The sequence below is a fragment of the Sus scrofa genome, chromosome 9 (assembly GCF_054392235.1).
Source record: "Sus scrofa isolate SSC_HxYL_T2T_F1_AM1 chromosome 9, Sscrofa_HxYL_maternal_Yorkshire_Landrace_v2.0, whole genome shotgun sequence".
Lineage (NCBI taxonomy): Eukaryota > Metazoa > Chordata > Mammalia > Artiodactyla > Suidae > Sus > Sus scrofa.
Genome location: NC_139391.1, coordinates 10,237,119 through 10,252,101, shown reverse-complemented (window position 1 = coordinate 10,252,101; position 14,983 = coordinate 10,237,119). Strand labels below are relative to the sequence as shown.

General features: G+C 38.9%; 1 protein-coding gene across 14 annotated transcripts in view; it reads right to left on the bottom strand.

Moving 5' to 3' along the window:
* UVRAG (UV radiation resistance associated) overlaps positions 1-14,983 on the bottom strand; it is a 289,633-nt gene that overhangs the window by 134,261 nt on the left and 140,389 nt on the right. For all 14 annotated transcript variants that reach the window (XR_014814737.1, XR_014814738.1, XR_014814739.1 and 11 more), the window contains one exon: positions 5,133-5,259. Coding sequence is in view for 10 of the 14 variants with exons in the window: in XM_021062526.2 (XP_020918185.2) it covers positions 5,133-5,259 (127 nt within the window). In the remaining 4 variants the exon portion in view is untranslated. The remainder of the gene's footprint in view (positions 1-5,132; positions 5,260-14,983) is intronic.

The following is a 14,983-nucleotide window of genomic DNA, read 5'->3' as shown; positions in this document are numbered from 1 at the left end:
AAATGCTAACTATGACCTGAGCCTTCAGCAAGTCACAGTCTTTTTGCTGGCGGAGGGTGTTGCCTGGATGCTAATGATTGCTGACTGATCGGGGCAGTGGCTGCTAAAGGCGGGAGTGACTGGGGCCAATTTCTTAAAACAAGACAGCAGCAAAGTCTGAGACCACATCAACTGGCTCTTGCGTTCACACTTTCTCTGTAGCATATAATGCTATTTGACAGCATTTACCCACATTAGAACTCCTTTCAAAATTGGAGTCAAGCCTCTCAAACCCTGCCACTGACCTACCAACTGTGTGAAATATTCTAAATCTTCTGTTGTCATTTCAACAATCTTCACAGCATCTTCACTAGGAGTAGATTCCATCTGAAGAAACCATTGTCTTTGCTTATCCGTAAGAAGCAACCCAGAATCTGTTGAAGTTTTCCTATGAGAATGTCGCAGCTCCGTCACACCTTCAGGCTCCACTTCGAATTCTAGTTCCCTTGCTAGTTCCACCACGTATGCACAGCTCTTGGGTGACCAGGTGCACTGGCAATAGCCAGTAATATCTTAAACACAATCTTTTCTTCTGAGCAGTAGGTCTCAACAGTGGGAGACTACGTCGTAAACAGAGTTGTGTGCTATTACCCAGGGTCTGCTGTTCCAATTACAGAGCACAGGCAGAGCAGATTGAGCGTAATTCTCAAGAGTCCTAAATCTTCAGAATGGTAAATGAGCACTGGCTTCAACTTAAAGTCACTGGCTGTGTAAAGCCCTAACAAGAGAGTCAGCCTGTCCTTTGAAGCTTTGAAGCCAGGCATTGACTTCTCTCCTCTCTAGTTACGAACGTCCTGGATGGTACCTTCTTCCAGGATGAGGCTGTTTCGTCTTCACTGAACATGTACTGTGTGGTGTAGCCACCGTCACTCATTATCTCAGCAAGACCTTGTGGGTAACTTGTTGCAGCTTCTACATCAGCACCTGCTACTTCACCTTACACTCTATGTCATGGAGATGGCTTCTTTCCTTAAACTTCCTGGACCAACCTCTGCTAGATTAAACTCTTCCTTCGCAGCTTTCTTATCTCTTTCAGCCTTCATAGAACTAAACAGACATTGAGCCTTGCTCAGGATTAGGCTCTGGCTTCAGGGAATGTTGTGGCTTCTATCCAGACCTCGAAAACTCTCTCCGTATCAGCAATATGCTATTTCGCTTTTTTATCATCTGTGTGTTCAATGGAGTAGCACTTTTAATTTCCTTCAGGAATTTTGCTTTGCATTCACAACTTGGCTGTTTTGCCCAAGAGACCCAGCTTTCAGCCTGTCTTGGCTTTCGACATGCTTTCCTCACTCAGCTTAATCATTTCTAGCTTTTGATTTAAAGTGAGAGATGTATGACTCTTCCTTTCACTTGAACACTTCAAGGTCACTGTGCAGTTATTAACTGATCTAATTTCAGTATTATTGTGGCTCAGCAAACACAGGGGCCCCGGGAGAGGGAGAGGGGCAGGGGAAAGGCAGTGGGTAAAGCAGTCAGAACACCCACATTTACTGATTAGGTTCATTGTCTTACGCAGGCGTGATTCCTGGTGCCCCCAAAACAATTACAATTGTAACAACAAATATCACTGATCACAGATCACCATAACAGAAATAATAATCATGTAAAAGTTTAAACTATTGCAAGAATTACCAAAATGAGACAGAAAGACACGAAGTGAGCAAATGCTATTGAAACAATAGTACCAATAAACCTTGCTAGACACAGGGCTGCCACAAACCCTCAATTTGAAAAAAATACAATTAAAATGGAAAGTATAATAAAGTCAAGTACAATCACATAAGGTATGCCTGTTAAATTATGATACAAAAATCAATTATAATAAGCACCTTAGCCATTAGGGAAATGTGACTTAAAGCTACGATGCGGTAGCACTCCACACCCACTAGGAGGACTATAATAAGAGAGACAAGAAGAAGTACCGATGAGGATACAGAGGCACTCAGAGCCTCGCAGAGCGCTGGCGGGAAGGTAAAACGGTGCACTTAACTGCGCAAACAGCTAGCAGTTGCTCAAGCAGTTAACAGTTTTCATACGATGCAGCAATGCTACTTGCAGCATATTTAAGAGAAATAATAACATACTTCCCTACAAAATCTTACATGTGAACGTTCACAGAAGCATTATTCATAACAGCCCAAAAAATGGAAACAATCCAAATTTCGATCAAGTGATGAACGGATAAATAAAACACAGTATGTCCATGCAACCGCATTTTACTCAGAAAAAGGAGAAGTAATGCTAACAGCTACAGACAACATGGATGAACCTGGACACGTTACGTTTCATGAAAACTCTTGGGCACAAAAGACCACATATTGCATGCTTTCATTTATATGAAGGCTCCAGAAAGGACAAATTTAGAGAGACAGAAAATAAATCGGTGGTTTCTTAGGATTTGTGAAAGGGGGAACATGGCATAACTGTCTAATGGGTATGAATTTTCTTTTAGGAGGAACAATTAGATAGTGATCACTGAACAGCTGTATGAATAAATCAAAAGAGACTGAATTATACACTTTAAAATGAACTGCATGGTATATGAATTCAATCTCAAATATCTAAAAAAACTTCCTGCAATTTTCTTATCCCTACATCATAAAAAATTAGAATAGAATCACACTGTAATTAAATATTTTAATTATAAGTATAAATAATTATAAATATAATTCACTTGTAGTATAAATAAATTATAAACATAATCAGCTTATAGTACAAATAAATAAATAATCACAGTGAGAGCTGTAGCTGCAGGGCTATTACCCTAATATAAGAACTGCTCATTTGTCTATGAAATTTCTGGGGAATATCTCCCTGTATATATAATAAAATCAATGCCACTTTTCAAAAATTGCATCGCCATATATTAGCAAAAGGTAGAAAATAAAACTTAAAGATAGTTACAACAGGTATCATAAAATGTCAAAAAAAGAAATAAACTCAATGAAACATCCATTTACTAACAACTAGTTTATTTCAGGAAGATTCTGTAAAGATGACCTAATAAAGGCAAATACCATTTTCTTGGATCGGAAGGCTCAATGTTGTAAAGACGTCTACTACCCCCCACTGTACTGGTAAATATATTAAATGTACTACCACTCAAAATCCTAACACGGCTTTCTTTTCTGGGTAGAAAGTCATACGAAAACGCAAAAGGACAAGAATAGCCCAGGTGAAGAACTGTAACAGAAAACGAGAGCAAATACAACATGAGAGAAATTAAAACAGTGAGATAACGGCCAAAGAACAGAAACAGTTCAAAGACACAGAACAGACGGGCTTGTAACAGACAAGCAAGTATATGTTTATCCCTTTTACAACAAAAGTGAAACAGCAGAGCAATGAGTAAAGGACGGTCTTCCAATAATGGCGCTGGGTCAATTGACCATATGTAAAAAGTCAACCTTGGCTCTTACGTCGTACACAGAAAAGCAGTTCCTGATGTAAATGTAAGAAGTTCAATAGCAAAGCATTTAAAAGAAAACACAGAAGACCTGTGTGACATTAAAATAGGCAAACACTTCTTAAACCAGACATAAAAGGCCTCAAATAAAGATGACTGATAAAATGGAATTTGTGTGCATGTAAAGGTATCATAAAAAGATGAACTAGCAAGCCACAGAATGGGAGCATAAATTTTTAATTCCTATTTCAAAGAACCCATATATCTAAGAGTTCCCATCGTGGCTCAGCGGAAACGAATCTGAGTAACATCCATGAGGATGCAGGTTCGATCCCTGGCCGTGCTCAGTGGGTTAAGGATCTGGTGTCGCTGTGAGCTGTGGTGTAGGTCGCACCTGCAGCTCAGATCCGACGTTGCTGTGGCTGTGGCGTAGGCCAGGTTCCCTGGAGGCCTGGGAACCTCCAGATGCCACGGGGGTAGCCCTAAACAGCAAAAAAAAAAAACAAAAAAAACAAACCCATATCCATAATATATAAACAACTCCCATTAAAAAAAAATTCTCAAACTGGAGTTTCTGTTGTGGCTCAGCAGTAACAAACCCAACTAGGTTCCATGAGGAGGCAGGTACTCAGTGAGTTAAGCACCTGGCATTGTGTGAGTTGTGGTGTAGGCTGCAGATGCTTAGATTCCATGTTGCTATGGCTGTGGCGTAGGCCAGTGGCTACAGCTCCAGTTGGACCCCTAGCCTGGGAACCTCCATGTGACATGGGTGCAGCCCTAAAAAAAAAAAAAAAAAAAAGGTGCATTCCAATCAGCAAGAAACATAAGAAATAATGTTCAACTTCATTAGTCTTAAGGGAAATCAAAATTAAAACTAACTGCAAGTCAACACTATAAGATACCTATCAGAAAGGCTGAAATACAAAGCCAGAAAGTACCAAACACTTGACAAAAATGTAGGAAAAGAGATGTGATACACTTCTGGATGGAGAAGAGGTAAACTGGCACAATCACTTTGGAAAACCTTTGAACACAATCTACAAAAACTGAAGATGTGCGTATCCTGTGGCTGTGCAATTCGGCTCCTAGGTTTATATCCAAAAGAAATGCATAAAAATCTTCATTAAGAAACATGTACTAGAACATTCACGGACGCACTATCTGCAATGGTCCCAAATTAGAAATTAATGAAATGCCAAAAGAATCAATAAATTCATGTTCATACACTGGAATACTAAGGGCAGTAAAAATAAACTAAGACTATATCACATGCAGGTAAGGATGAAACTTATGAATAAGATGTTGAACAAAAGCCAGCATGTAAAATGCACACATTATATGATTCTATTTGTATAAAGTTCAAAATTAGGTGAAACCAATTTATGGTATAGTAAGTCAAGGTAGTGGTTAGTCTGGTTAGAGATGCCCTCGTGTACAGAAGGGAGCATGAAGAAGATTCTGGGGTTCTGGGGTCCTCTTGAAGATTCTGCTCATACAGATATGTTCACTTTGAAAATGCGAAGTGTATGTGTGTGTGTATTTTTCTGTATGTATCAACTTCAAAATAAAATTTTGAAATTGTATCAGTATATTTATATAAAAACAACTATTTGAGCCTATGGAGAAGAAGAAAGGAAAATTACTAAATGTGGAGCTAGACTGTCTGTCTGGTGTTTTTACTCACCTTTGTCCTGTAATGCAATTTGTTGCTTATGCAGTAAAGCCACTTCCCGTCCCAAAGCTTTCTTCTGTCTTTCCAGTTCATTTCGAAGCACCAAAATTTTTAATTGCAGGCACTCACTTTCTTTTTTCTAAATAATTAAAAGCACAGGTAAATTTATGAATATAAACTTTGTGACTATGATCTATTCGGGGAAAAGAATCTGAAAAAGAATGGATGTGTGTTTATGGATAACTGCATCACTTTGTTGTACAGCAGAAATTATCACAACATTGTAAATCACCTATATTTCAATAAAACTTTAAAAAAATGAAAAAAGCTATTACTATGAATAACTGAATATTCACAATGTTGAAAAATGTGATTGGTTCAAAGCACTTTAAGACTCATGTAACTTATGGATCTCCTGGGTAACTTAATTGTCAGCACCTGTCATTTTAATGGAACAACTACAAATGTAAGCAAAGGACAGAAGAGAAATATATCTAAAGACTGGGAAGAGTTCTTTCTAAGAACCCAAAAGACACTGTAAAATATCTGTCCTCTTTCTTGACATCACATACAGTAAGACAAAAGTAAATAATAAAAAAGAAACGGAGTTCTCAAAATGTTAAACATAAGAGTTACAGTTAGGACTGTATGTCTCAACTTCCAAATAATTTTTTTTTTTATTTATTCCACTCCTAGACGTGGGTATATACCCAAGAGAATCAAAAATATGTCCACACAGGAACCTGAATATGAACGTCCACAGCATTCATAATCGTCAGACAATGGGATCAATCCAAATGCCAGTCATCTGATAAATAGATACATAAAATGTGGCATATCCACACAATGGAATGTCACCTGGCAGTAGCAAGACATGAAGTACTGATGTATGCTACAACGTGGATGAATTTTGAAAACATTATGCTAATTGAAAAAACCGAAAAAGACCACCGTCTCCATTTATATTAAATTTCTAAAATAAGCAAATTCATAGAGACCAAAAGTAGATTTCCATCCTTGCCAAGCTGAACCGAAGTGCTCTAATATCCCACAGATTTCAGAGAAAGTCAACTTGGGACCAGCTCTTCCAGACAGACCAACCAAGGCCCCCAAAGTGTCAACGGACATGGTGAGCCTGGAGCCTCGTTACAGCTGCAGCAAGATAACCCTCTTCTTTCCTGCTGGGTAATAGCAAAAGAGACCTAGCAGAGTCAGAACTTTCACTAGTAGGCAGTTCTACTGAGACCACCCTGTTCCCTATATGGGCAGCTGGAACTTCCATTCCTAGTCCATAGCAACAGGCGCTGCCCCCCGACACACAGACACACGCCCTTCTGCCACATGGGTGTCAACAGAAGCTTCTTGGAGAACTTGGACTTCCATCCCTACCTGGCAGTAATGAGAGGGTACTTCCTCCTTCCCCAACCAGAGGTGTCAGAGGAAGCCAGATAAAACAGAAAGTTTAAGTAAGTTCCATGGACTCATAACATAATATCCAAAATACCTACATTTCAATCAAAAATTACTCACCATACCAAGAACCAGGAAGACATCAAAGCAAATGAAAAAGAACAATCAACAGATGCCAATGCTGAGTCAAAAGATGTGCTATAATCATCTGACAAAAGATCTGAGAGTAGCCATCACAAAAATGCTTCAACAGGAATTAACATGCTTGAAAGAAATGAAAAAAACAGAAAGTCTTGGCAAGGAAACAGAAAATTTCAATAAAGAAACTGAAGATATAAAGAACTGGAATAAAAAAACTCAATAAATGAGCTCAATAGGAAAATGTAGAAAGTAGGTTAAAAAAAAAAAAAAAGATGGAAGATAGAACAATTGAAACTACCCAATTTAAACAACAGAGAGAAAAATGAACAGAGCCTCAGGAATCTGTGAAACGATACCAAAAGAGCTAACACTTGTTCCATCAAGTATCAGTAGGAAAGGAGAAAGCAAGCAGGAATGGAAAGCACTTGTAGAAATAATGGCTAAAAACTCCCCAAATTAGTCAAAAGAAATAAATCTACAGATCCAAGAGTTAGGGAACTCCAAACTGGATAAATTAAATGGAGAAAATCATGAAGTAAACAAAACCAAAGCTGTATTTCTAAAAAGGTCAAGGTCAGTCAGATTGATAAAATTCTAGCCAGGCTAACCAAGAGAAAAGGAAGAAATTACTAACATGAGGAATGAAAGAGTAGCCATCACAAGTGATCTTATGGACAATAAAAGAAAAATTTTAAATACTATAAATGCACAGAAATGTGATAACTTAGATGAAATGGATCAATTCCTTGAAAGACACTCTACCAAAGCTCACACTAGAAGAAACAGACAATCTGAGTAGGCCTATAAAAAAAATTAAATCAACAATTAATAATAACAATTACTATCTCTCTGTTTTGTTTTGTCTTGGCGTATTGTTTTGTGTTAACGTTTTTCCTTAAGTTCCACAGCACCCGTTCTTCAGCCCCATCCTGCTGAGCTTTTCTCCAAAAGAGAAAGCACCAATCCAGATGGATTCACTGGTGAATTTTACCAAACATTTAAATAAGACATAATACCAGTTTGGGGTGGGCTTTTTGTTTGTTTGTTGTTTGTTTGTTTCTTGCTTTTTTTGGCCATGCCCACAGCATATGGAAGTTCCTGGGCCAGGAGGGGTCAAATCCAAGCACAGCTGTGACCTATACCAGGCTGGAGACAGAACGGCAATCTCAGTAGCAACCCGAGCTGCTGCAGAGACAAGGCTGAGCTCACTGCACCACAGCAGGAACTCTAAGACATAATACCATTTTTTAAAAAATCACTTCTAAAATACAGAACTTTCTAATTCATTCTATAATGCCAGTGTCATCCTCACGCTAAAACCAAAGACATCGCTAGAAAGGAAAATGACAGACCAATATCTTCTCATGAACATCGATGAAAAATCTTCAACAAAATATTAGCAAATCAAATTTGTCAGGCTATAAGAAGAGTTACACATCATGGCCAAATTAACTCTATTCCAGGAATGCAAGGCAGGTTCAACTTTCAGTCATCAATTGATGGATTTCACCACATGAATCAAACTAAAGAAAATAATCAATAGATGCTGAAAAAACGTGAAAAAATTCAACTAGGAATAAAGGAGAATTTCATCAATATGCTAAAGAATACTTGCCAAAAAAATCTACTAATATTTGCCAAAATACTTAATGGTGAGAAACCAGATGCGTCCTTCCTAAGTTAGAGAACAACACTGGGCTGTCTCCTTTCACCACGCTCTTAAACATGCACTGAAAGTCCCAGCCATGCGATAGGCACGAAAGGAAATAAAAGCTGTATGCACTGGGGAAGAGGACATGAAATCATCTTTATTTATAGATGACATGATCGTCCATGGAGAAAATCCCAAAGAATCAACAAAACAAAAACCCAAAAGCTTGGGGAACTAGTAAGTAGTTATAACAGCAAGGTCACATGATACAGGGTTAATATTAAAAAAAGCCAATTATTTTCTTATGTAACAGCAAGGAATAATAGGAATTTAAAATTAAAAACACGGAGTTCCCATCCCATCATGGCTCAGCAGTTAACAAACCCGACTAGCATCCATGAGGATGCAGGTTCAATCCCTGGCCTCGCTCAGTGGGTTAAGGATCTGGCATTGCCATAAGCTGAGGTGTAGGTCGCAGACATGGCTCGGATTCCGAGTTGCTATGGCTGTGGCATAGACCAGTGGCTACAGCTCTGTTTGGACCCCTCACCTGGCAACCTCCATATGCCGCGAGGGGGGGCCCTATACAAAGACAAAAGGACAAAAAATAAATAATTAAATTAAATTAAAAACATGGTATCAGGGAGTTCCCTTTGTGACTCAGTGGAAATGAACCCAACCAGTATCCATGAAGATGCGGGCTCGATCCCTCGTCTCGCTCAGTGGGTTAAGGATCTGGCATTGCCGCAAGAGGTGGTATAGGTCACAGATGCGAATGAGAAGCCGTGTTGCCGGCAGCTATAGCTCCAATCTGACCCCTAGCCTGAGAACTTCCATATGCCACACCTGTAGCCCTAAAAAGAAAAAACAAAACAAAACCCAACATCAATTATACTAGCATGAAAAAATAAAATACAAATCTAACAAAATATATAGAAGCTCTATATGAAGAAAACTACAAAACTCTGACGAAAGAAATCAAAGGAGACCCAAATAAATGGAGAAACTATCCATGTTCATGGATAGGAATACATTACTAAGATGTCAATTTTTCCCAACTTCAGCTATAGACTCGGTGACATCCCAGCAAATTATTTTGTGGATATCAACAAACTGATTTCTCAAGTTTGTAGAGAAAGGCAAGACAGGCAAAAAAACGCGGAAGAGCCAACACAATACTGAAGGAGAAGAATAGCGTGGAAAACTGATGCTATCTTCTGTTGAGCCATAAAGCTACGGTCATCAGGACAGTGTGGTATGAGCAAAAGACAAATTAATGGAACAGAACACAGAGCCCGGAAATAGACACCTGCAAATATGGTCAACTAATCTTTGACAAAGGCATAAAATCGATCCAATGGAAAAAGGACAGCTTTTGCACCAAATGGTGCTGGAACCACTGGATGCCCACATACAAACACACACCAAAACACAATTTAGATATAGATCTATACCTTCCACAAAAATTAACTCAAAATAGATCACCTACCTAAATGTGAAATAAAAATTACTATACAACTTTTACAAGATAACACTGGAGAAAATCTAGGTGACCTTGGGCTTGCAGATGACTTTTTACATACACCACGAAACATATGAACCATGAAAGAATAAACTGTTCAGTTAGACTTCATTAAAATTAGGACATCTGCTCTGTAAAAGTGACTCTTAACAGAATGAAAAGACAAGCTACAGACTGGAAGAAAATATCTGAAAACCACTTACTGATAAAGGAATTGAATATGAAATACACAAAGAACTCTAAAAATTCAACAACAGAAAAATAAACAACCCAATTATAAATGGGCAGAAGATTTGAACTGTCATCTCATCAAAGAAGATACAGAGATGGCACACAAGCATATGAGAAGATGCTCAGTATCATAAGTCATCCGGGAAGTGCGATTAAAACAACAATTAGATACCACTACATACCTATTAGAATAGTTTAAATCCACAATAGTGTCGATACTACATGCTAGCAAAGATACGGAGCAATAGGAGCTTTCGTCCATTGTTGAGAGCAATGCAAAGTGGTATAGCCATTTTAGAAGATGACCTGGCAGTTTCTTACAAAACTAAACATAAGGGTAGTATATGATCCAATCGTGCTCCTAGATATTTACCCAGTGAGTCGAAAATGTGTTCACACAAAAACCTACACATAAATGCCTATTCATAACTGCCCAAACTTGGAAGCAGCTTTATTCATAGTTGCCAAAACTTGGGAGCAACCAATATGTACCTCAACAGGTCAAAAGACAAACTATAGCATATCCGATAACAAGGGAGTATTTATTCAGCAATACAACGACATGAGCTATGAAAAGACATGAAGGAAGCTTACATGTGTATTGCTAAGGAAAAGAAAGCAATCTGAAAATGCGACGTACTGCATGACTCCACGTACGTCACATTCTGAAAAGGTAGAAAGATCAGTGGTTCTGAGGGAGGCAAAAAAGGATCAACTGGTGGAGCCTGGGGGAACTTTAGGCCAGTGAAACAATTCCATATCATGTTATAATGGTGGATACATGACACGGTGCGTGTGTCAAAACTCACAGAACCATATACAACTCAAAGAGTGAACCCGAATGTAAACAGAGACTTCAGTGAGTAATACTGTATTGATTCAACAACACAACAAATGTGCCACCCAATATAAGATGTTAATAACAAAAGAAATTGGGGGGGGGGGGATGGGAACTTTCTGTACTTTCGGCCCAATTTTTCTCTAAACCTAAAACTACTCTAAAACACAAGTTCGTTTTTTAAAAAGGGGATAGAACTGCACCTCAAGAAAAGGACAATTTTATTGAATGTTCACTGAATGAAACAAATCCCAGACATATTCTACCAAAGTTACAATTAAGTTTGCTAAATAAGTTTAACTTGTCTTTTCCTAAAAGTATTTCCGATTTAAATCTATGAAACCACAGTTTAAACTTTACTCAGACTCCCTTTTAATCCAAGTACCTTCTGCCACAACTTACCTCTAGATAAAGTACGAGTCCTACCCCCACGATGAACACGGATGCCTTGCCCAGGTGTGTGTTCGCAGTTACTGCACGATAAATGTGTGTACCCTGTTCTCGCGGTCTTTTACCAATAGTGTCAATATGTTTTTCATGGTTTTCCGTGACATAAATCTTGAGCAAACAGCAATCTGGTTGTACTAGTAATCTCCTGTCTCCTCCCTAAGACATACACTAACTAAAATTTTAAGTTGGGGGAGGGGGGCATTCACTAAGTAAACTGAATGGGTTACTGAGCCCTGGGATGAGCTGGTAGAAAACTTTAGAAGAAAAAAGTCGGCGTCACTATTTGATTCGCAGACAATTCCATCAGTGAAATGTGATGGAATGGCCTCGCTGAAGCAGTGGGCAGGGAAAAGGACTTTTGGCAGTTGTGCACAAAGTACTTCACAGCTATCAGTTCTCAACCAAATACTTTCTTCCTCATCTCTGAAATACTGATTCTAAACAGATGGTACGTTCGGCTGTTAAAGACATTCAAGCCAAGAAAATAAGCAGCAAAGCCTATTTCCAATCTTCATTATTTGACTGGAAAACTCTATGAAATATTAAACATTCCTAAGCATTTTTCTTTTTTCCTGAAAGAATTAAATATTTTTGAAGGGTCTACTCAGTGTTTCTAGATCAACAGAAATGGTCTCTGCTTTCTAAGAGCTTAGGTCTAGGAGAAGCAAAAGCCATTTTGTCCTGCCTCCTCCCTGGAAAAACAAAGACCAAAGTCAAAGAGGTTGCTTATCATGAAAGAAAAAGGAACCAATTAACAATTTGGGTATCTTTGGTAATCCAATAATGTGATCAGTATTTTCACATCACTGAGGGAAAAAAATATATAAATTCTTGGGAAGACACCGTTCCACAGAGATGTGTGTTCAATTTCTTTAACGAGTTATTCCACAAAATATGTAAACTGGATTCTACCTAGATACAGAAAAAAAAAAAGAAAAATAGAAAAACAACTCTTTAAACCAGCTATAACGGAAAAATAAAAAAGACTCAAAAAAAAAAAAAAGAAAAAAGAAAAACAACTCTTGAGAAAACACAGGGATTAAAAAAAAAAGAAAAAAGAGAAACAACTCTTGAGAAAACACAGGGATATGCATAAGTAGGGGGTTAATTTGCTCTAATCCAGGGTATGTTTACTAGAATCAAAGAGCTAAGGGTACAAGTTAATTTAAACACAAATACAAACAGGCATGTATATATGGTATTTGTGTTATGGTCCATGTGCAAAAACTGGCCCATTTACAAAAATATATCGAGTCATTCAAAACCAGGATTGCTGGCTCTGATTTCTAATGAGTAAACAAATCCTGCCCAAGTGGAATCTGGTTCTGCTCCCTTTCAAATGAATCTAAGTACGCAAACCTCTTAATGTTTCGTAAGTATTTTCTAACGGGTTTCTGGGTTCTACTTATCTGTTTACTCCAAGTATAGGTACCGTTATATGTGCATCTCCAATGGATCGCTTTTAACTGGATTTTAATGTGTTTATACAACACTGTATCTGATCCGAAAACCACAGTCTTCTACTGGGAAGTGCACACACTCATGTTTATGTGTCTTTACAAAGATAGTGATGAGTAATCTTTTTTTTTTTTTTTGGTCTTTTTCTTGAGCCACTCTCGCGGCATAAGGAGGTTCCCAGGCTGGGGGTCTAATCGGAGCCGTAGCCACCGGCCTATGCCAGAGCCACAGCAACTTGGGATCCGAGCTGTGTCTGCAACCTACACCACAGCTCACGGCAACACCGGATCCTTAACCCACTGAGCAAGGCCAGGGATCGAACCCGCAACCTCATGGTTCCTAGTTGGATTTGTTAACCATTGTTCCACGACAGGAACTCTGTGATGGGCAATCTTAAAGATTCATTTCAGAATGACGGACCAGTCTATCAATGACATAGTAAACATTTTCTTCTCATAGATAACACTGTAATCAAAAAAGCTTAGGCAACAGTTATCAAAGCATAGTCCAGGAGTTCCCACTGTGGCACAAGATGATTGGCAGTATCTCTGCAGTGCAAGGGCGCAGGTTCGATTCCCCACCCAGCGCAGTGGTTAAGGGATCCAGCGTGGCTACAGCTGCAACTGCAGCTCGGATCGGATCCCTGGCCCGGGAACTCCATATGCTGTGGAGTGGACCAAAAAAAAAAAAAAAGCATGGTCCCCAAAAGCATGAGGGTTTCTAGGGCCATTTCAGGGTCTGTGAGATCAAAAATATTTTCATAATAATACTAAGCTGTTATCTCCCTTTTCACTCTCACTTGCTCACAACTGCGTAATGGAGTTTTCAGAGTCTCTAAGATTTATGGCATCACAACAGATTGACTGCAGAAGTAAACATGAGGACTCGCCTGTTTTTATTAACCAAGGCACTATCAACTGACAAACCCTAAATTCTCTGAGGCCTTTATAATTTTTTAGATATAAAGGGGTCTTGAGCGGCTTAGGGCATCATTCATACATATTAGCTTTCCCATCAAAAGTGGAAATAGTTAACAATCTGGAAAAAAAAAAAAGAGTTTTAGAACTATGGCAGTTGTCCTATAAGCTAACAAATTTGCTTTTAAAATGTCATTTACAGGTTATTTCTACTGCATCTGCTCAACCACTAAGAAATGAAAAAAAAAAATTCCTTACAAAACATTTAATCTAATCCACTAATTCAATAGATTCAGTGGCAATATCAGGGCTAGAACCCTGATCTAGCTAGCGAGATAAAGCAAAAATATAATAACAACATGTGTAGGAGTTTTCTATGTATAATAATAACATGTACAAGAAAAATAAGTACTTAAAAAATTTGTCATGCTACAAATAACAGCTAGAGTCTAGGAAGTTCCAGCCGTGGCGCAGCGGAAACGAATGCAACTAGGAACCATGAGGTCACTCAGTGGGTTAATAACGATCTGGCGTTGCCATGAGCTGTGGTGTAGGTCGCAGACGCGGCTCAGATTCTCCGTTGCTGTGGCTGTGGGGTAGGCTGGCAGCTGTAGCTCCGATTCCACCCCTAGCCCGAGAACTTCCATGTGATGCAAGTGTGCACCCCCACCCCCCACAAAAAAAAGCAAAAAAAAAAAAAAAAGCAGATACAGAGTCTAGATAAAACACAAAAAGCTAATACTTGAGGGTTCTAAAGCTTGCTTCATTGCAGGTAGATTTTGGAGTACCCTCAGAACCTGGTCAAACAACCCACAAGCAGAGTGAAACTCCTCCTTTCGGTGACTCTACTCTGAAGGTGCCTATGGTTACACTTCAACGGAAAGACAACTATCTTTCTGGCGCCAGGAACCAGGGCAAAGAGAGTAAGCAATCAAGGCCACCTGAGTGGAGGAAGCCAGGGAATGGGCTCTTTAAATCCCGTTTAAATTCAATCTGAGGCTCTGAATCCTAAATCACACATGCAGGAGGCAGAGAGAAAGTAGCTGTGCCTCAGGATGAGTGCACGGAGCTGCAATCTGAGCCGACGCCCATTGCCGGCATGAGCGATCGAGGCTAACCAAGTTAAATACTTGCTAAAATTAAAACATCGATACTCTTTGGAGCAAAGCAACAAAATCCAGAGATTCCACAAAATTACATTCACCACGTCCAGGATTCTGTACAGCATCACCCAACACATGAAGA